Below are 19,148 nucleotides of genomic sequence, written 5' to 3' on the forward strand. Positions count from 1 at the left end.
GGAAGAGCACCAAAGACACCTTTTCCTGTCCCCATTCCTGTCCCTATTTCAGTTCCCCATCCCTGTCCCCAAGGCCCGCGGGCCACATCCCCACCTCTGCCCAAAATCTCCCCAAACCCGCCCCGCCAAACATCATCCCCAAATCCCCCTCGGAGTCACCAGAACGTCACCATCCCGATGTGACCCGGCGGCTTTAATGGGGAGGGGGCCGGGGGGCTCACAGGGGCTGCACTGCCACCGGGTAGAGCAGGGACAGGTGACGAGCACCGCGCACGGGCAGCGCCCGGGCCGTGTAGTGTCCCACGGCCGCCGGAACCGAGGGGAAGGCAGCGCCGGCCCGGCCCAGGGTGAAGTGCTGCTCCCGGGTCCGCGTCAGCTTCACGTGCACGAAACCGTGACTGCTCCTGAGGGACGAACGGGAAATGAGGCACGGGAGGGGGGATGGGGATGGGGACAGGGACAGGGATGTCGGCAGGGGTTGGGGACACCATCTGGAGCAAGGAATGGGGATGGCAATGGGAATAGGGATGAGGACTGGGATGGAGATTGGAGCACAGGGATGGGGACCGGGATGGGGACCGGGATGGGGACCGGGATGGGGACCGGGATGGGGACAGGGATGCCCCCGGGGCTGAGGTGTCCTCACGCTCACCGGAGGGACAGGGAGTAGTCATCCGGGCTGGTCTCGCAGTCGCGCACCAGGAAGCTCCCCTCGCGGCACAGCGCCAGCAGGGTCTCTGCCCCAGCCCGCCCGATGGCGCCGTGGTACCACCTGGGTGGGCAGGGTCACACGGCCACCCCCGGGTCACCTGCGCGGGGCACCCTCTGCGGCTTGGGGACCCAACCACACCCCACGGGGACATCTCGTGCCTTGGGGCACCTTCCACAGAGTGGGGACAATCCTGGCACTGGCACCCGACTGAGCCAGAGGGGCCAACCACGCCAGGGACACCCAGCCACGCCAGGGGACACCCAACCACGGCAGGGGACACCCAACATCTCATAGGGCACCCAACCACACCAGTGCCACCCGAACATCCTGTGGGGCACCCAACCCCACCGAAGGGACTCCCCATACCATGAGGACCTGCCGTGGGACACCCAACCCCGTGGGGATTCACCCCTGACGTCAGACCCTGCACACCCCATGGGGACACATCCCTGTCAAGGGTCCAACCGCACCGTGGGACACCCCGGACCCCACAAGGACCTCCCGCAGAGGTTTGTCCCCACGCCAGGCTGTGTGCCCAGGACGCTGATGCCACCCCATGGGACATCCTCAGACTCACGCCTGCTTCTCCAGGGGCAGCGAGGTGTCCACGTGCCTGGGGCTGGGGGGACAACCCGGCCTGGGGCCACCGGGGGGGCGCGGGGAGCGCGGCAGCTGCCGGGACAGGCTGGGGGAGCGCTCGGGGCTCTCAAACTGCACTGCGGGGACAAAGCGGGTGTCACCCACCCTGCCTGCTGCTGGCGGCTCCTCTCAGTGCCACCCCACGGAGGAATGGCCCGGGGGTGGCTCTGCCCTGCTGCCGTGCTGTGGGGTGGCTACCGTGGGGGCCAAGGGATGTTGGGGTCCCAGAGAGCCATGGGCACGGGGGGACATGGCATGGGGGGACCCCAGGGTGGCACCCACGGGTGCAGGGGGATGCTGAGCTGCATAACTGATGGCCATTGCATCTGTGGGATGCAGGGTTGGGTGACCCTGGGGCTGTCCCCATGCACACCGGGGGATGCTCCGAGCCAGGAGTGACACCCGCGGGAGCTGCGGGCCCCGAGGTGACACCAGGGCACGCTGTCACCTGCAAACGCCCGGGAGATGTGATCCTTCTTCCACTCCCACGGCTGATCGTACTCATCTGCCGGGCGCTCGTCGTCGCGGGGGAGGCGACTGTCGCGGGCCGGGGGCACCCCAGGGCCATCCCCCGCCGTGTCCCACTCCTCGGAGGGCGTGTCGTAGAGCTGGGGACCCCGGCGCGGCCGCACCCGCCGACCCTCGCCCTGCCGCGGGCACCCTGCGGACGGCACGGGCGGTGGGAGGCGCTCGGGACCCCGCGGGGGTGTCGGGGTGACCGGGGTGTCACCCACCTGTGGCCTCCTCGTCGCAGCCGCCCTCGGTCACCGCGTCCCGCTCGCCCTCGAAGGGCTCCGAGTATTCGCTCTCACCTGGGCCCTGCGGGGTGTCCGGCGGGGGTGTGACCCCCACTGTCCCCCCCGGTCCCTGGTGCCCTACCGGGACCCTTCGGGCTCCCCAAATCGCCGCGGGGGTGTCCCCAGCCCCGGCCCCGCTCCCGCCCGCCTGGTCCCTTTGTCCCCCAACCCCTCTCCCCTTCCCCCTCTCCCAGTGACTCCACCATCCCCAGTCGCCCCCAGTTCCCTCTCTCAGTGCCCCCCGTTCCTCCCTGGGTGTCCCACTGCCCCCCTGCCCGCTCGGCTCTCCCGGTTCCCCGTCCCCGCTCCCCCGGTCCTTGTTCCCGGCCGCTCTCCGTCCCCACCCCCGTTCCCCATCTCCCCCCATCCCCTCCGCTCCCCAGACCCCCCCGCCGCCCGATCCCCGCTCTCTCCGCCGCCCCACTCACACCTTCCCGACCCCCCCGCTCCTCCGGCTCCCGTTCCCGGTGCTCCCGGTGCTCCCGGTGCCACCGGTGCTCCCCGTTTCCCTTCCCCAGCCCCCCACCCGCTGCCCCACTGCACCCCCCGGACTCTCCGCCGCCCTCGCCGCTCCTGGCGCTCGGCTGCGGCTCCTGCCCGGTGCTGCCGGTACCTCCCCGGTGCCCCCCCGGTGCCCCCCGGTGCCCGCCGTGCCCCCCGCCCGTACCTGCTGCAGGCGGCGGGAGCCTCCCCCCGGCCCCGCGCCCCCCACCCGCACGAGGCGGTGGCGCGGGGAGGCTGCGGGGCCGCGGAGGGCACCGGGGGCGGCGGCGGGGGGGCTGCCGGGGCCGCTGTAGTCGGGCTGGGGGGGGCGCGGCGGGGAGCGCCGAGCCCCCCGGCCCAGGTACTCCCGGAGCCACTTGGCCATGGCGGGGAGCGGCACCGGGACCGCCGGGACCCAGCGGCTCCGGGACCCACCGGGACCCCCCCTCCGCCGCCGCCGCCGCCGGAGCCGCTTTGTGTCGCCGCCGCGCGCGGCGCGGACCGGAGCCCCCGATCCCCCCCCGCGCCCGCCTCGCCGGGGGCACCGGCACGGGGGGGCGAGAGCACCGAGGGGACAGCGGCGGGGACAGCGAGGGCGACACGGCGGGACCCCGCGCGAGGGGACGGCTCATCCCCCCCGAGCGGCGGGGGGCACCGGGACCCCCGAGTGACACCGGGGCGGCCCCTCCCCGTGCGCCAGCGGGAGAACGGGGGGTCACCGGGACCCCAACCCCCCACGGGCTGCTCGGGGCTGCCGCTGGGGGCTGGAGGGGTGCAGGGTTTGGGGGGAACAAGGAGCCCCCCAGCTCTGTCACCCAACCCCGGGGGGCTCATCCTGGGGACACGGGGGGCTCTGCTCCCCCTCTGGCTCCCCCCGGGTTTGGGGACAGCAGGTCGGGAGCCCCCAGCTCTGCCCTGACCCCCCCGGCATTGTCTGTCCCCAGAACAAAGGTCCCTCCCCGGGGTCCCACCTGGTGCCGGGAGGAGGTGACAGCTGGGGGGTGGGAGCACACAGAGACCCCCCTCGTGCCCCCCCCCAGCCCAGGGCCGAGCCCAGCGCCCAGCATTAATATTTGAAGAGGCTAATTAGGGCATGTGTAGGGAATGCTAATTGGGACAGGGGGGGCTGCCCTTCTGCCCAGCTCTCCCTGATGCCCCACAGCCCCCCCAGGCCTCCCCTAGCTCCAGCTCTCTCTGTGAGGGAGTTAATGAGCCACCCAATTAGAGGTGGTGCCTTGATGAGGGGGAAGCTCAGGGCCATGGGTGAGGAGAGCCCCGTTTGGGGTGGGTGGGCAGCTGGGGGGTCCCTGTCAGCAGGGTGGGGTCCCTGGGGCAGGACTGGCAGTGCCCACACACAAATCACTCTCTGGAAGAAGACGAAGCAAGTGGCTCTGACAAATCCAATTTATTCCGCAGTTGTGGCTGCTGGAGCCCAGCAGGCTCGGAACGGCAGGGAGGGGTTTGTCCCCGAGCTGCTGGGGACATCTGGGGGGGCTGGTGGTGGCAGGACAGCCCTGTCCCTGCAGTGAGGGGCTGGCTGAGCCCCCCCACCCCGGGTCTGTGCACAGCTGAGACACCCAGGGACAGAAAAAGCTGGTGGTGAAGGGCAGGAATGGGGCTGAGTGCCCACCTTGCCCTGATCTGGTGGGAAGGACAGCTCCAAGGTCCCCTCCCTGCTGGGGGAGGCTCAGGGCACCCCAAACCCCACCTGGGCACGATCAGTGAGGGGTGAGGGCAGTGGCACCCCCAGAATGGACACACCAGAGTCCTGCCCAGCCCTGGCACCTCCAAACACACCCTGGAGCAGGGCTGGGTGCTGGGCTGGGCACTGCCAGCCTGACACACTGCTGGGATTCCTGCTGCAGAACACCTTCCTGCAGGGCAGGGTGTGGGACAGCAGCTGGCTGGGAGCCCCTGGGACTTCCAGCTCCATGTGGGACTCGGGGAGCAGCAGGGAGCCAGGACAGCCCTGGCCCTGCCCTGGTGGCTCCTCAGTCGCTGGCACTGTCCTCGCTGTCCTCGTAGGCTCCCAACAACCCCAGAGAGGACGTGGCTGCTGCTGCTGCTGGAAGTGAGCCTGGAAGAAGGAGAGAGATGATGTGGTCAGGTTCAGCCTTCCCAGGGAAATCCCAGGGTGGGAACACCAGCCTGGCTGGCTGCTCCCAGCTGGGGACACACTGAGTGGAGCCTCATCCTGATGGGGACAGTGGGGACAAATCAGGTGGGCATGGAATTCCTGCACCCCTCGGCTGGAGCTTCCCTCTGCCACCCTGCAGGAAGCACCAAGGTGGTCTGGGATCTCCCTCCTCTCTCCAGAGCCCCCCGGGAGATTCCAGACACTGGGAAGGGAGAGAGGAGGCAGCTCTGGGCTCCCACCACACCAGAGACCCCAAATCCTTGGGACAGGAGCTGCTCCAGCACCACCTGGCTGGACAGACCTTCTGGCAGCCAGGAGGAGGCTGGGAAAGCACAGGGACAGGGGACAGGGGACACCTCCAAGAGCTGTCCTTCCCAGGGATCCCCAGGGGCAGGGAACTCGCTAAGCCAAAGGCTTAGGATCAACCAGCCCAGAACAAATCAATCCCCTGTCTCATTCCCCAAATCCATGGATCCCCTGGCTTGCTGGGCAGCTCCCTGAGATGCTGGAAAGCCTTTCAGATAGCTTTGTGTTCCTCAAAGCTCCCCAGCTTGGCAGGATTTATCACCAGGCCCCAAACCAAAGCAATGCTCCCGCTGCTCCATCCCTATCTGGCTGTTGTGACGTTCCCAGGGCTCTATCTGCTGTTTGGGAGCTCCTGGCTCGGCCAATCTGCCCCCAAGGCCGTGGCTTAGAGCCAAGAGCCAGGCAGGAGCCTCACATCCACCGGGAAGCTCCTGGAAACAGGGAGAACTCCCTGTTCTCACCCACCAAGGACTCCACCCCAGCTCTGAGCTCAGAGCTCAATCCCCCTCAGGAGCTTCCAGAACCTTCCCAGAGCCCAGCCCAGGGTAGATACCACTGCTGGCCGTGGTTCCTCGTGTTTCCATCCCGTTATCTGGGGCAGGATTTGGCTTCTGCTTCCTCAGGGCCACCAGCCCGGCCAGCTGGGCCTTGGTGCTGAGCTTGCCCACGCTGCGCTCCCAGCTCTCCATCCTCGGCTTCTTACTCTGGGGCTGGGGGTCCTGTGGGGCACAGCTGGGGTCAGGGGGCTGCAGCCTCCCAGGGGATGTGGGGGGATTGGGGATAAACCAGCAGAGACACGAGGGGAGGGGAATTCTGCCCCTGCAGTGGTGGCACAGGCTGGATAAACAAACAGGGCTGTGGATCTGCAGAGCTGCTCTGGGAGATCCTGCCTGAGACCCGTTTGGGGGCAGAGACAAGAATCCCAGGATGGTTTGCCTTGGAAGCACCTTAAAGCCCATCCAGTCCCACCTTTCACTGTCTCAGGTTGCTCCAAACCCCACCCAACCTGGCCTTGCACACTTCCAGCCACTCTGGACAACCTTTTCCAGAGTCTCCCCACCTTCCCAGGGAAGAATTTCCCCTTAACATCCAACCCAACCCTCCCCTGTCTCAGTTCCAGACCACTGCCCTGTGTCCTCTCACTCCCTGCCTGGCTAAAAGTCGCTCCCTCTCTGTTTATCAGCTCCTTTCAAGGCCACCAAGTGCCCCAGGCTGCAGCAGCCCCGGGTGCCTGCAGGTGGTCCAGCCATGAATCCAGAGAATCCAAGCTCGGGGCACAGGGATTAGTGCTGGGCCAGGGAACACGGCTGGATTAGCCCAGCCCAGCTCCCCGGCAGGCAGCTTTGATCCACGGGGCCCTGCCACGGCCAGGGATCGACAGGGGAGCGGGGCAGGGCTGTCTGCTGGGATAATCCCTCCCTCCAGGCCGGGCTAAGGCAGCTCTTTTGTTCTGCATGAATCCAAAGCAGGCCCAGGGAGAGGCTGGCCCAGAAATCCTGCCTGGAGCAGCAGCAGGGCCCAGCAGAGCTGTTCCTCCCGAGCTGGAAGGGAAGGGATGTGGGCAGCTCCATCCCTGCCTTTGTCACCAGTGATCCCAGGCTCCTCTCAGCCCAGTGCACAGCGATGTGGCCTTTGGGAGCTGCTCAGGCGTGACACGAGCTCGGTGTCACCCCGAGCAGGGACACAAGGGGCACACAGAGCCCCAGGACAGAGCACTCAGGCTGGGCAGGCTGTGCCTCCCTCACCTCCTGCAGGATGTCCGTGGGTTTGGCTTGGGCTGTGGAATTCCTGTGGGGTTTTGCTGGCTCTTCATCCGAGTCGGAATCCGCCAGCAGCCGGCGGCTCTGGGCCTGTTCCAGCATGGCCCTGGTGGGAGAGGGCAGTTTGGAGCTGATCCATCCCACCACCATGCCCTGCCTGCTCCAGGGGAGCTGGGGGCCAGCAGCACTGCCTGGGGATCCACCTTCCCAGTGAGGTTTTTAAGGAATTTTGTTCAAGCCCGAGGGGTGACAGCACTGGGATGTGCAGCCTCAGCCCAGTGCAGAAATCCTGTGTCCATGTGAGGACACTCCCCAGGGGGATTGGACCCCCCAGCAGCCCAGATCCCACAGAATCCCAGCCTGGTTTGGGTTGGAAGGACCTTCCACTCCACTCCACTCCACTCCCCTGAACAACACAGGGATCCCACGACAAACTGGGATCTTCTCCCATCCCACCCCCCAGCTCCTGGGAACTCAGCCCCCTTGGGAAGAGCCCAGCCTGGCTCATCCCACTCCCAGCACTTCCAGCCCCCTCACTTCATCTCCTGCTCATCCTCCTCCTGCTCCTTGCGCCTCTGCTCCTCCTCCAGCTCCTTGTACTGCTTCAGCATGGCCTCGAAATCCACGTTGGCCTGGCGCTGGTTGAGCTCCTTCAGCTCCTGCAGGTTCTCCAGGACCTCCATCTCCAGCTTGGAGTCCTTGGTTCGGTTCTCCAGGACCTGGGTGGCATAATTTGGGATATTTGAGGCATCAGAGCCTGACAGGAGCCTCCAACACCTCTCCATGCTGGATGAAGCACAAGAGAATCATCCTCATTTTTGGGTAGGACAGGAAGACCAGTCACTGCTGTGGCTGGGGAAAGTCAGGCAGAGCGGGAGAGGTTTTCCTCCAGTCCTTGTACCTTCATGGGATTGTTGAGCTCTTCCTCTTCCCTCTCCTTCTGCATCCTCTTCTCCTCCTCCTCCAAGAGCTTCTCTGCCTGGAAGTTGCGTGTGGCGCCGTGCTCCATGGTGTAATCCGTGTTCTCGGGATCTGTCTGAGCAGGGAACAGCAGCAAAACCCATGGGGGGGGAATCCTGCCCCAGCCAGCCTCTGGCCACCTCCAGAGCCACACATTCCCTGATTCCCTGAAGGAAACTGCCACGGGAAGGGCTGATACAGGCAAAAATCCATACTGAGACTGAATGCTGGGACACCCCGTGGGTCAGGAGTGTCAGGGAATCATGGAACACCTGAGCAGGAAGGATCATCAACCCTGCTTTGAACAGGACAATCCCACCAATCCCATGTCCCTGAGAACATTGTCCAAAGGCTCCTGGAGCTCTGGCAGCCTCAGGGCTGTGCCCATTCCCTGCTCAGTGCCCACCACCCTCTGGGGGAAGAACCTTGCCCTTATCTCCATCCCAAACCCCTGACCCAGCTCCAGCCATTCCCTGATCTCCATCCCAACCCAGCACAGCTCCAGCCATTCCCTGGGATCCATCCCAACCCAACAAAGCTCCAGCCATTCCCTGATCTCCATCCCAACCCTGACCCAGCTCCAGCCACTCCCTAGGATCCATCCCAACCCAACACAGCTCCAGCCACTCCCTGATCTCCATCCCGACCCCTGACCCAGCTCCAGCTACTCCCTGGGATCCATCCCAACCCTGACACAGCTCCAGCCACTCCCTAGGATCCATCCCAACCCAACACAGCTCCAGCCATCCCCTGGGATCCATCCCAACCCAACACAGCTCCAGCCATCCCCTGGGATCCATCCCACTCTCCCCAGGCAGGGAGAGCCCTGCAGGGCCAGGCCAGGCTCACCTTGAAGGTGATCTCAGCCAGGCAGCGCGTGCACTTGATGTAGAAGCGGAAGATGGGCAGCCCCAGGTACACCTCGTTCTGCACGGTCTCCTTGCGGGCGTTGAACTTCTTGCCCTTGTAGATGTACTCCCCACACGTCTTGCACCTGGGGGAGGAGGGAGAGACATCCAGGGCACGGCGAAACAACAGGCAGGGAACATCATGAAGGGTGCAGGTGACTCTCAGCCAGTGTCAGGTTGTTTTCTCTCTCCCTCAGCCCTTCCCTGCCCTGTGTCACCTGGAGCCACCAGTGGCAGCAGCTCCCAGACAAATCCTCCCTCCTCCAGGTGCCTCCAGGTGCTCCAGCCCACGCAGGACAGGGCTTGGAGCAGCCTGGGACAGTGGAAGGTGTCCCTGCCCACAGCAGGGTGGGACTGGATGGGCTTTGAGGTCGATCCGACCTGACTCTGCCCATTCCATGACTGATCCTGTGATGCCAAGAGCAATTCCATGAGTGATTCTGTGGCTCCACAGCAGCTCTCACCTCATGTTGAAAGGGGCCATGAGCCTCACCACGTACTGCCGGTCCTTCGGGAGCTTGAGCTTTGGGATCTTCGCCGGATCGAAGTCCGGGGGGTAATATTTCTGTGGAGAGAGAGTGGATACGGGAATGGCAGAGCCCGGGAATCTTCTCACTCCCCACAGCTCCCCGACAGGAGGGTGCAGCCAGGTGGGGGACAGGCTCTGCCCTCAGCAAACAGCAACACGATGAGAGAAAACGGCCTCCGGGGAGGTTTAAATTGGATATTGGGAAAATTCCTTCGTGGAAAGGGTTGTTAAACCTTGGAAGGGAAGTGTTGGAGTCCCCATCCCTGGAGGCGCCCAGCAACGCCTGAACGCCGCACTCAGCGCTCCGGGCTGGGAGCAGGAGGGGATCGGGCACAGGCTGGACTCGATCTGGGAGATCTTTTCCACCCTCGGTGATCCCGGGATTGAGTGACTGCCGAGCCAACCGGGACCCCCAGCGCCCTGGGGGCTCGGGAACCCCTCTGCCGGCCCAGCCCGGCTCACGGAGCTCCAGGACGCTCCCCCAGCCCCTCCTGGCGGGGATTCACCCCCAACTCACGTTCAACACTTTCCGTTCCGACATCGCCGCGGTTCCTCCCGATCCCCGCTGCTGCCGGTGCCGCCGCCGCGCCGCTCACCGCTTCCGGGTGTAGCCCCGCCCCCCCGCCGCTCATTGGCGCAGCGAGCCGCGCCCTCTCCGCTCCTCGCCTGTCATTGGCTGAGGCAGCTGCCTGTCAGCGTGATGAGCCCCGCCTGTGGTACAGCGCCGCCAGAGTCCGCCGAGCAGCCGCGGCCTCGGCAGAGGTTCCGCCCGTTCTCGGTGCCGAGGCGGGCTGTGCTCCGTGTCCGGCTGGGCAGAGCAGGGCGAGCCCCGGGGCTGCGAGCTGAGCCTGAGGGAGCTCGGCCTCCTCACAGCAACGCGGGGTGTGGGCCGGGCCGCCGCTGATTTCCCATGACACATATGTGGATAGCAGTGCCCAAACAGTCTGTTTTGTACTTAAAATATGCCTTTATTCCTTAAAACTGAGGACTCCGAGTCCTTTTGAGTTTTCAGCAATGGGTCTCCTCACACCATTGCTCATGCGCATCCATCCCACGCTGTACGGCCAGGCCGCAGTACGCTGTGGTGTTGCCATGGCCGCCATTCCGTACAGCGCACCTCCCATGCGCACAGCCACAGTTCCCGCCAGCGCGGGCAGCCCCAGTGCCCTGTCCCAGCTCAGCTCCGCCCTCACGGCGCGGCTGCGGCCCTGCGCACCCTCAGCGCCTCACCCGCCATGGCCGCCATTGCCACCTCCCCTCACACCCCGCGCCGCCACACGGCGCATGCGCAGAACCGGCGGTGCCGGCAGCGTGGGCTGTGGACTCCCCTTACTGCGCATGCGCAGCGCTCCAGCCGCCGTTTCCCGCCACCCCGCCCGCCGCGCGCTCCCTCTCGCGCATGGGCAGCGCGGCGCCCCCTGGCGGCCCGGCCTGCGGCGCCGTCCCGGCGTGCCCCGCGCTCCCCACACAAAGGACGCGCAGGGAAATGGCGGCGGCCGCGGCCTCGCAGAGCGCCCCCGCCAAGATGGAGCCGCCCCCGGCGGCGGCCGCCGCGCCAACGGCGGCTCCGCCAGCGCCCAACGGGGCGGCCGGCGCGGGGGGGCCGCCCCCCAAGAGGTAGGGGGGCTGGGGAGGGCCGCGCTGCCGGCGGGACCGGAGGGGCCGCGTGCGGCCTCCCCGCGCCGGGCCCGGCCTGAGGGCGGCGGGGCGAACGGGGGTCCCGGCGGGGTCCTTCCCGGTGCAGGGCCCTTCCTGGCGCTGCGGCCGCTGCTCCCTCCGGGCTCGCCTCGGGATCCCGGGCGGGGCAGCTCCGAAAGCGCCTCCGGGGCTCCGGCAGGGCGGAGAGGCTCCATCCCGGCTCTGGGCCGGCGTGCGGCGGGCAGGGAGCTCTGCGATCATCCCCATCCCCTCCGGAGAAACTTCTGCCGGGTTTTAGTGGAGTTACGGGCTCCCCGGGTGGAGCAGGCAGTGCTTACTGCGGGGATGTTTAAGTTCATTACTTTTTGTGCTGTCAGTAAGTTGTAATAACTCGGCTGCTCTCAGCACTCGCCTCATTCTGCTGCAGGATTTGGAGCCGCGTGTGCTCTGTTTCGGGGATGATTTCCCCCTGAGGGGATTTGGGAGCGCAAATACCTGGAGGGTGAGAGTTTAAGGTGGTGCCGGGGAGGAGTTGCGCAATCCCGGTGGTTGGTGTCGGGAAAATGTTCCAGAAATTCAAACCAAAATCAGCTGCGCTGCAGTTCCGGCTCTGTAAACCTGGAGACGAACAGCAGAAAAAGCCTCAGATGCTTCTCACTTCCTCGTGTTGATGCTCAGTGAAAATTCCACAGTTGGCAAAGCCGGTTTTGGTGCCAAATCTAGGGAATATAAAGTGCTTTTCTCCCTCGGGGGGTTTTTGGCCTCAGTTTAATGCTGGCGTGATAAGAATCAGGTTGAACCTGGTGTGGTGATTCCTGATCCAGTCTCGAGCTTGGATTTGAGTTTGTGGGTTGTGTTTCCCGTGGCCAGGAGTGTGTTCAGCTTTCCAAGTGTCACTCTGGGGGGGAAAAAAATCCATATCTGTTTTTTTTCCATTAAAAGATAGTCAGACTGTGCTTTGGGCAATAAAATATCGACAGACACAATTTCATTGACTTCTGGAACTTCAGCCAGGCAGGGGCAGAGACATCCCTGATCCCAGGGACAGGGAATTACCACAACTCCTGGGAATATGGAATCAGCAGTTTGTCTCCACGAGGAGACAGTTTATTCCTGGAAGTATAAATAAAGATATCTCTCTGCTGTGATTCTTATTTTTCCTGACCTTGTTACATCTGGGATGTCTCTGGGGAATATTCCTTTGCATCCAGGTGCAGTTTTATTTGGAATATATTTTATTTGGCAGGGCTCTCACTTCCACAGGGAGAGCACCAATGTGTCCTCGGGGAAATGCAGTTTGAGGAATAACATTAAAAACTGAGTGAAGTTTTTACTCAAGTGCTAAACCTTGTGGTATTTCTTCAACCAGGCAAATTAAGGTGTAAGAAGGATTTGTCCTATTTCAAGTCTAATTTTGGAGTTTTAATTACTTCATTAATCAAGAAGTTTTAAAAAAGTGAGAGAGAGTCTGAAAAATTCCTATTCCTGTGTCTGGAAAAGCTTTGGCTGCTGAGTGATGAAAATGGGGAACCCACGCAAGTATAACACTTCAGAGACCTCTACATTCTTAATTTCCTTCTTCCCCTGCAGGCTGTTTTGTCTGTTCAGGGATTGAAATGGTCCTGAAGGGATGGAGCTGGGATTTCTGACCTGGAATTTGCACATGTCCTGAGTTGAGAAAAGCACAACACAGAAAGATTTATCTGATGTGTTCTCCTGAATTCCTTCTAAAGATGTGTTTGTGCATCTTCTCCAGCAGCACTGAGTGAGCAAGGAGATTAATTGGATTAGTGCAGGAATTATGTAAGACTGAGGCTGAAGCATTTTTTTACCTTAGTTTGGTTTTTTCCTTTCAAGACGGGATGGGCTTTACTGTTCTTCCAGCCCAAACTGCTCTGGGATTCAGTGATTCCACGTGTCACTTTTGTTCCCTCTGGAGGTGTTTGCTCTGCTCCAACCCCAGCAGCTCACCTGTGGGATTCTCTCCTTGCAGCGAAGCCGAGCGACCGACCCCGAACGAGAAGAAGAAGGAGAAGGGGATGAAGAGGGGAGGGAATCGCTTCGAGCCCTACGCCAACCCCGCCAAGCGGTACCGCGCCTTCATCACCAACATCCCCTTCGACGTCAAGTGGCAGTCGCTGAAGGACCTGGTCAAAGAGAAAGGTAAAGTGCTCCTCAGGTGGCCGAGGATGTCCTGTGCTCCAGCCCGTGCCTGGCTCTGTCTGTAGCTCAGCAGTTGCACTTCTGGGTGCACTTGGCCACGGGAGTGTGGAAAAGTTCTTCCCGAAGCCTTCCTGGGTGTTGCACAACCTCTGTCCCTGGCAGCCTTCCAGGGGACAGTTCCTGTGGAGGCCTTTGGCATGCAGCTGATAGAGCTTCATCCCGGGCTTAGGAGTGTTTTCCTTAGGGATCAAACCCCAAGCTTGCATCAGATTTTAGCCTTGAAGTGCAGCAGAACTTTCTGAAGCATTCTAATGTTTTTTGGGCATTCAGGTAGTTATGTCCTGCTCTGGTGTGTGGATGTCCAGCCGTGTCCCCAGATCTTGAGAGGTTTGGGCTGGCTTCAAGAGCCAATCTGCCATTGGTTGCAGTTCATTGTATTTAAGGGTGACCTGCAAAATCAGGTTGGTGCTTTGGCATGTGCTGCAGCAGAATCAGGGCTTTGGAAATCGGGTTCGTGGTGTTGCCCCTTCCACAATTCATTTAATTCCCGTGTGGATGGGAGCTGCCTTTGCTGACCTGAACATCTTCATCTCTTGAGGAAGATGAAGAGATTGAAATGAGTACTCAGGTGGTGACCAGTCGAAATTAGTGTCATTTCTTCAAGCTGGTGCCCAGCTTCTTAGTTGTCCAGTCACCTTGGAGATGCAGTGGAGTGGCAAGAAAATCTTTGGCTTCTCCAGCCTGAAAATGTCTCAAACCAAGCTCAGAGTAACAGCACATTTCTCGTGGGGCACTTCTGAATACAGAGCATCAGCCATGGAAGTGGGCAGTTGTCATTGTGCTGGAGCTAGGGAAGGACTGACAGTTCAGTTGTTTGAGGTGTGGCCTAAAGAAGGGGAAAACAAAGTTCCAGAGGGTTTCAACTGTTTGTCTGTGGAGACAAAAGGGAACTGAGTCTGTGGAACGGCCGTCGGGACTGGGAAACTTCCCTAATTAGGGCTGTTTGAGAGCCAGCAGTGGTTTTGTGTCATGGGAACAATGTCACCCTCCAAGGCTGCTTGAACAACCCTAATTATGGATGGACCCTCAGCTGCCCCTTGGCTACCCCAGATCCGTTGTTTCTCTGGCTCTCTGGATGTGGAGCTGTGGTGAATGCCGTTCCCAGTGTCTTGTGGTTTCTCTCCAGTTCCCGTGGACGGCAGAGTCCAGGGTGAGATTGTTTCCTGCCTGGCTGTTCAGCTGCTCATTCCAGCAGATGCTCCTAGGGGAATGGTGAAGCCTCTTCCTTCTGGCTGCAGGGCTTTTCATGCTAAAGCTGGGATCATCCTTCCTGGGGTTTGGCACTGCTGATGAACCCAACCGTTTGCATTTGCCGTGGAGTTGTATTTTACCTCTCCCAAAGTGCTGCTCTGTGCTGTGCTCAGTCCTTGCCCCGAGGCAGAGCAGCTCCAAGCCCCAGGAATGTGCCAGTGGAAAACTGACCCGTTGGAATTCTCCAGGCTTTGGGAGCAGGTGGAATTCTGTGCCCGAGGGGAAACCCTGGGTGTGTTTGGGCTGCTGCAGCAGGAGCTCGGGGAGGCGCAGTGTGTGCAGGAGGCGCTGGGACAGGAGCTGCTGGTGTTCCTGGTGCCACCTCTCTGTCTCTCCCAACGCCTTGGCTCGGGCATCCCAGTGGATTGGTTGGAGAAACTCAATTACAGGTATGCAGTGGGAATGTTGGTAATGGAATGAAGAGATGTTCTTGTTTGGAACTCCCTCATTTTGGCCTGCAGACACAAGGTGTTACAAACTGACTGAGCAGCAGCGCTGACGGGAATTTGGGAAGGGATTCCAGAGGCAGCAGTTTTCCATGGTTGTAACTGAATGCTGCCTACCTGTCCTGATCTGTCCCACACATGGGGAGAAACATGGGAGTGTTGATGGCAGCTGGTGGAAGGGAGGTGATGCCATGGCATCAAAACACCTGGGACTTGAATTCCAGGTATTTATTGGTTCCTTTAGGAAATTCAGGATTCTGTATTTTAAACAGTTCAGCAGCTGCTAAACTCCACCTGCTGCCTTCCTGCTGAATCTCCAGGAATTTATGGAAGCTTTGTAGCCTCCTGGAGATGGAACTCGTGGCTCTTGTACTGTCCCAGGTGTCAGTACTGGTGAGCACTGGGGTTACCCCAGTCCTGGTGGCATTGTCACTGCAGAGTGCCCAGGGTCAGTGCCCAGGATTTGGTCACAGTGTGGAGTTCTAGGGAGGCAGAGAGGGAGGGATGAGGAGGGATGTGCTGTGCCACCCCTGGCCTGTTCCCCCTTACATCTGATGAAGTTTCTGAGGAGTTGCTCTATTTTGCTTGGGCTTTCACCACCTTTCCAAGCAGTCTCAGCCCTTCCCTGGCTGTGGGGAGCTTTTCACTCCTATCCTGCCTGAGCTCTTCAGGAGCCAAAATCACCACTTTGTCTGGGTGTTCTCTTACAAAAGGGAAGAAGTTTCCCTTCCCCATCTGTATCAGAATTGCTGACTCCTCTGTCTCTGCTTTGGGAGGAAGGTTTTCCTTTTCCCCTTTCACCCAAGGCTCTGCACATATGTAAAATGTGCTTCTCGTCTCTTCCCCAGATCCCTGTAACATTTTAGTTGTTTTCCTGTCTCAAGCTTTACCCTGTAAAGGAAGGAGGAGCTGTGACCAGCTCTGCATTCCTCACCTTGGGAGTGTGAAGCTTTTTGATCCTCTTGGATCACTCATTCTTCAGAAGATGAAGAGACATTCAGCCAGTTTGGAGATTTCCTTCCCTATTTAGTATTTACTTTTGGTTCTGGAGACCAAAGGAATAACTGCTACAAAGCATTTCTCCCTTTCCCAGTTCTGTGCTTGCTCCCACTTCCCTCTCTGCACCTTTCACACCTCTCAGAACTCTGGTTTGTCACAAACTGTTAAAATTGTCCAACCTACAATTGGCATTTCTGTCTGAGCTTGTTCTGGGGAATTCCCAGATATGTCTTGAGGGCCTCAGGTCACCCTGTGGATCCTGGTCTGAGCTTCCTGGACAGTTCCTGCAGAGTACTGGAATTCTGCTGGCCCAGCTCAGCTTGAACATTGGCATTTTCTGTGCTGATAAACTTTGGGAAGTGATACAAACTTTAAAGGGGAGAAAAAATAATGACTGCGATAAATAACTCTGAAGAGCTCTTCAGTTTGGATTTCTGGTTATTGCAGTAACTTCTGCTCCAGTCTCTTTGTTTTCTGAACTTTTTCAAGAGTGAAGTTTAAATAAATCCATAAATCAGTCTCCTCTACATTAAATCTTGAAGATACCACAGGAAGCACATTCCTTGATTAAACCTGCAGTGGTTTGGAGTCAGTGTTTTTGGGAACACTGGGAGGCTGCTCTGGTACTAAACTTGGCCTCCTGAAGTAACAATTTTTGTGCTTGGATGGAATTTCTCCCCTTGTGTGTATGGGATGTTCCCTGACAGAATCCAGCTGTTCTCTGGCAGAAGGGAATCCTGCCTGGCTCACTGGGCATTTACCCTGCTCTAGCACATGGATATCTGCTCCTGGCACTTTTCCATGGCATCCTGTGCTTTGGGATCTAGAAAAAATAAAATAAAACAAAATGTGACCCAGCCTAGCTTCTTTAAAAAGGTTTCCTTTGCCAGCCCCAGACAATGTTCTCCTGGCAGAGGGTTTGGGTTGGCTCCTCTCACATGTTTTTAGGTGAAAATAATGCATTTTCATTGCAGTTCTGTACTCGGGGCTTTGTCTTGGCTACTGAGCTGTTGCACTGAGTGTGTCATTCCCTCCTCCTGCTTGTTAGAATTGGGCTGTTCAGAAAGTTCAGGTGTCCTTTGAAGGAAAGCAGCTATTTCAGGCTGGATATTTGGACTTTATTGTGTCTGTAAGGCTCGAATGGGAAGCTCTGAGCAAAATTGGCACTGACTCAACTTTCAAAGAGATTCCTGGAGATCTTGTGGTTCAGAGTCAGGGATTGCTTGCAAGCGCAAGTGTTCAATTGTGTTGAACATCCTCAAGCTTGGCAAAGTCCTCTGGAAGTGGTTTGTGTGGATCTGCAGGAGGAGTTGTAGAGGAAGCTGAGAGAGGAGAGGAAAGGAGAGCCCTCTGAGGGATCTGAGGGTTCCTGAGTGCTCAGGGAGTGCCAGACCTGCGAGCTGTGGCTCAGAGTGGTGTTGGATTGGAGGTCACCTGGGAAGAGCTGGTGAATCCATTTGCATCCCTGCCCCAAGTGTGGTTGGAGTTGGCTGCTGCTGTTGAGCTGGATGGCGTCAGAACCTCGTGGGAATGCTGAACCCCCCAGGATCCTTGGGAGCAATCTCAGCTGGATTAGAGACTGCAATTCCTTCAGTTAGCTTTGACACCAACATGGATGGAGCTGGTGGAGCTGTGGATGATAATGGACACTCCAGCTGAGTCCCTTTCAAAAGGGACTTGTCAGCCTTTTCCAGCCTCACTGTCCTCCCAAAACCAGGAATGGATCAGAGCTGCTTATGCTGTTCTCTGGCTGGAATGCTCTTACTGCTAAATTATCGTTTAAAATAGGAAATGGAGATTACAAAAAACAGTGATTTCATTAAGCATTCCTTTTTTTTCCAGCTTCGAGAGAGACCTTCCAGGCTGTCAGTTTTCCACAGTGATATCCAGCGTCCTGTAAATTGCTGGGCCTGGGGAGGTCAGGCTGAACACCTCCCTCTGTCCCTGGCAGAGGCAGAGTCTTGTGAAACCCCAGTTCCTTGCTCCAGTTAAACTATTCATACTCAATTTATGGTTTCCCACAAAGAAAACATTCCACCTTCCAGATAATGAAACTTGGAGTCCTCCTGGTGTAAATTTAAAACCCCAGGACTCCTAAAACCAGAGAAAAAAAAATGTTTATTCCATTCTTCTGTATGCCAGTCCCTTCAAAGGCAGCAGCCATTTGGGTAGTTGGATTTTGGAGGTCCCTGCCAGGGTTATTTGGTCCTACAGAGGCAATCCCAATCTTGTGAGGAAAGGGGCAGGTAAAGTTTTCCATGGACTTTTGCCTTTTGCTGTTGACAGTTTTGTCTTGAGAGCAAATATGGCAGATTTTAATGCTAAAATGGAATTTATTGTGGCTTAACAAAAACCTGCTGCAATAAATAGCAGGCAGGCAGTGATCTCTTGATCTGTTGGTTCAGTCTGACTCTCTTTTTGGACAATTTTGTCTTTAAATCCTGAGCAAAGCAAATCACTAGAAATTGTGGATTATGGAGCCAGGATTGCATCCTGTGGAAAGTGAAGGAAACTCGTTCCTGCAGCCTTTCCCACGGGTTTGGATTGCCTCAGGTAACGAGCAGAGATCCAGGGAACTGCAGAAATCTCTGGCTTTTGAGGTGGAGGAAAACCAAGAACATATTGAAGTGCTTGAAACCTTTACTGCATACCTGTAATTGTCCAGTTTTGTGGTCTAGAGAACATGGAGTGTTTCTGGGCTTTCTTATAAGGCAGAGGCTCCATACACGGTTGTTGATTGTTCTAAATTCCCATTGTTTTCTTGGCTTTTCTCCCTTGGTATCTGTGTCGTCTGGAATCTGATTTGTAGTTGGTGAGGTAACATACGTGGAGCTCTTAATGGACGCTGAAGGAAAGTCAAGGGTAAGTGTTTGAGAGTTTCTTTGTGGATTTTCTACCTGCAATGTTTCTGTGTGCTGGACAGGAGGCCAGGGAGGCTCAGAGTGTGGATGTGCAGTGGCTCTAGGTCAGGAGTGCCGTGGGATGGGAGGAGGTGGGTTGGGGCTCTGCAGTCAGGCGCTGTTCCCTGCGTGCCGTTGGCGTTGGCTGTGTGACCCTGGAGCCCAGCAGGCAGGACAGGGCTCTGGAGTATTCCTGTGCTTTGGAAAAGTCACTCGAGTGGTTGGCTGAGTCTGGAAAGGCCAGGGTGCAACAGCAGGTGCTGGAAACTCCACGTCCTGGGCCAGTAGAGTGAGGTAAATTCCTAAATTTCAGTGCCTTCATGGGCCTTCAGTCCAGGAGCAGGGGAGACAATAGCACACCTAAGTGTCCTGCAGGATATGGATTTAGGGTGAGAGTGTGGAGGGTTTTGCTGTAGGCCAGGGAAGAGCAGGTCACAGGAAGCGTGTGGTATTTCTCGGA

At 58.9% G+C, this 19,148-nt stretch overlaps 3 protein-coding genes across 3 annotated transcripts; 1 reads left to right on the top strand and 2 right to left on the bottom strand.

Annotated features, from left to right (window-relative positions):
* Positions 1 to 172: 172 nt before the first annotated feature.
* Positions 173 to 3,121, bottom strand: SHD (Src homology 2 domain containing transforming protein D). Its single transcript, XM_085040551.1, has 6 exons — positions 2,816 to 3,121; positions 2,086 to 2,170; positions 1,800 to 2,012; positions 1,290 to 1,428; positions 653 to 772; positions 173 to 404 (listed from the first exon to the last, which is right to left on the bottom strand). Exons 1-6 carry the CDS (start codon positions 3,014 to 3,016, stop codon positions 218 to 220), a joined length of 945 nt encoding a protein of 314 aa, XP_084896677.1. The 5' UTR covers positions 3,017 to 3,121; the 3' UTR covers positions 173 to 217.
* An 896-nt stretch (positions 3,122 to 4,017) lies between these two features.
* YJU2 (YJU2 splicing factor homolog) lies at positions 4,018 to 9,904 on the bottom strand. Its single transcript, XM_085040354.1, has 8 exons — positions 9,749 to 9,904; positions 9,167 to 9,267; positions 8,644 to 8,788; positions 7,736 to 7,870; positions 7,372 to 7,553; positions 6,820 to 6,940; positions 5,628 to 5,793; positions 4,018 to 4,708 (listed from the first exon to the last, which is right to left on the bottom strand). The coding sequence occupies exons 1-8, from the start codon at positions 9,770 to 9,772 to the stop codon at positions 4,623 to 4,625; spliced, it is 960 nt and encodes a 319-aa protein (XP_084896480.1). The 5' UTR covers positions 9,773 to 9,904; the 3' UTR covers positions 4,018 to 4,622.
* A 726-nt stretch (positions 9,905 to 10,630) lies between these two features.
* LOC146426048 (uncharacterized) lies at positions 10,631 to 18,797 on the top strand. The gene is made up of 3 exons (XM_085040775.1): positions 10,631 to 10,848; positions 12,863 to 13,032; positions 18,598 to 18,797. The coding sequence occupies exons 1-3, from the start codon at positions 10,631 to 10,633 to the stop codon at positions 18,660 to 18,662; spliced, it is 453 nt and encodes a 150-aa protein (XP_084896901.1). The 3' UTR covers positions 18,663 to 18,797.
* The last annotated feature ends 351 nt before the right edge of the window (positions 18,798 to 19,148 follow it).

The sequence above is a fragment of the Lichenostomus cassidix genome, chromosome 28 (genome assembly GCF_008360975.1).
Source record: "Lichenostomus cassidix isolate B80296 chromosome 28, HeHo_3.0, whole genome shotgun sequence".
Taxonomy (NCBI): Eukaryota; Metazoa; Chordata; class Aves; order Passeriformes; family Meliphagidae; genus Lichenostomus; species Lichenostomus cassidix.

Coding starts and splice junctions, on each gene's coding strand:
- LOC146426048 (XM_085040775.1), top strand. CDS start 10,631: ATGGGCAGCGCGGCGCCCCCTGGCGGCCCGGCCTGCGGCGCCGTCCCG. Junction 10,849..12,862: donor GGGGGGCCGCCCCCCAAGAG/GTAGGGGGGCTG, acceptor CTCTCCTTGCAG/CGAAGCCGAGCGACCGACCC. Junction 13,033..18,597: donor GGACCTGGTCAAAGAGAAAG/GTAAAGTGCTCC, acceptor TCTGATTTGTAG/TTGGTGAGGTAACATACGTG.
- YJU2 (XM_085040354.1), bottom strand. CDS start 9,772: ATGTCGGAACGGAAAGTGTTGAAC. Junction 7,554..7,735: donor AGCTCAACAATCCCATGAAG/GTACAAGGACTG, acceptor TATGCCACCCAG/GTCCTGGAGAACCGAACCAA. Junction 6,941..7,371: donor GAGGATGAGCAGGAGATGAA/GTGAGGGGGCTG, acceptor CTCTCCCACCAG/GGCCATGCTGGAACAGGCCC.
- SHD (XM_085040551.1), bottom strand. CDS start 3,016: ATGGCCAAGTGGCTCCGGGAGTACCTGGGCCGGGGGGCTCGGCGCTCC. Junction 2,013..2,085: donor CTGCGACGAGGAGGCCACAG/GTGGGTGACACC, acceptor TGCCGTCCGCAG/GGTGCCCGCGGCAGGGCGAG. Junction 405..652: donor GACTACTCCCTGTCCCTCCG/GTGAGCGTGAGG, acceptor TTCGTCCCTCAG/GAGCAGTCACGGTTTCGTGC.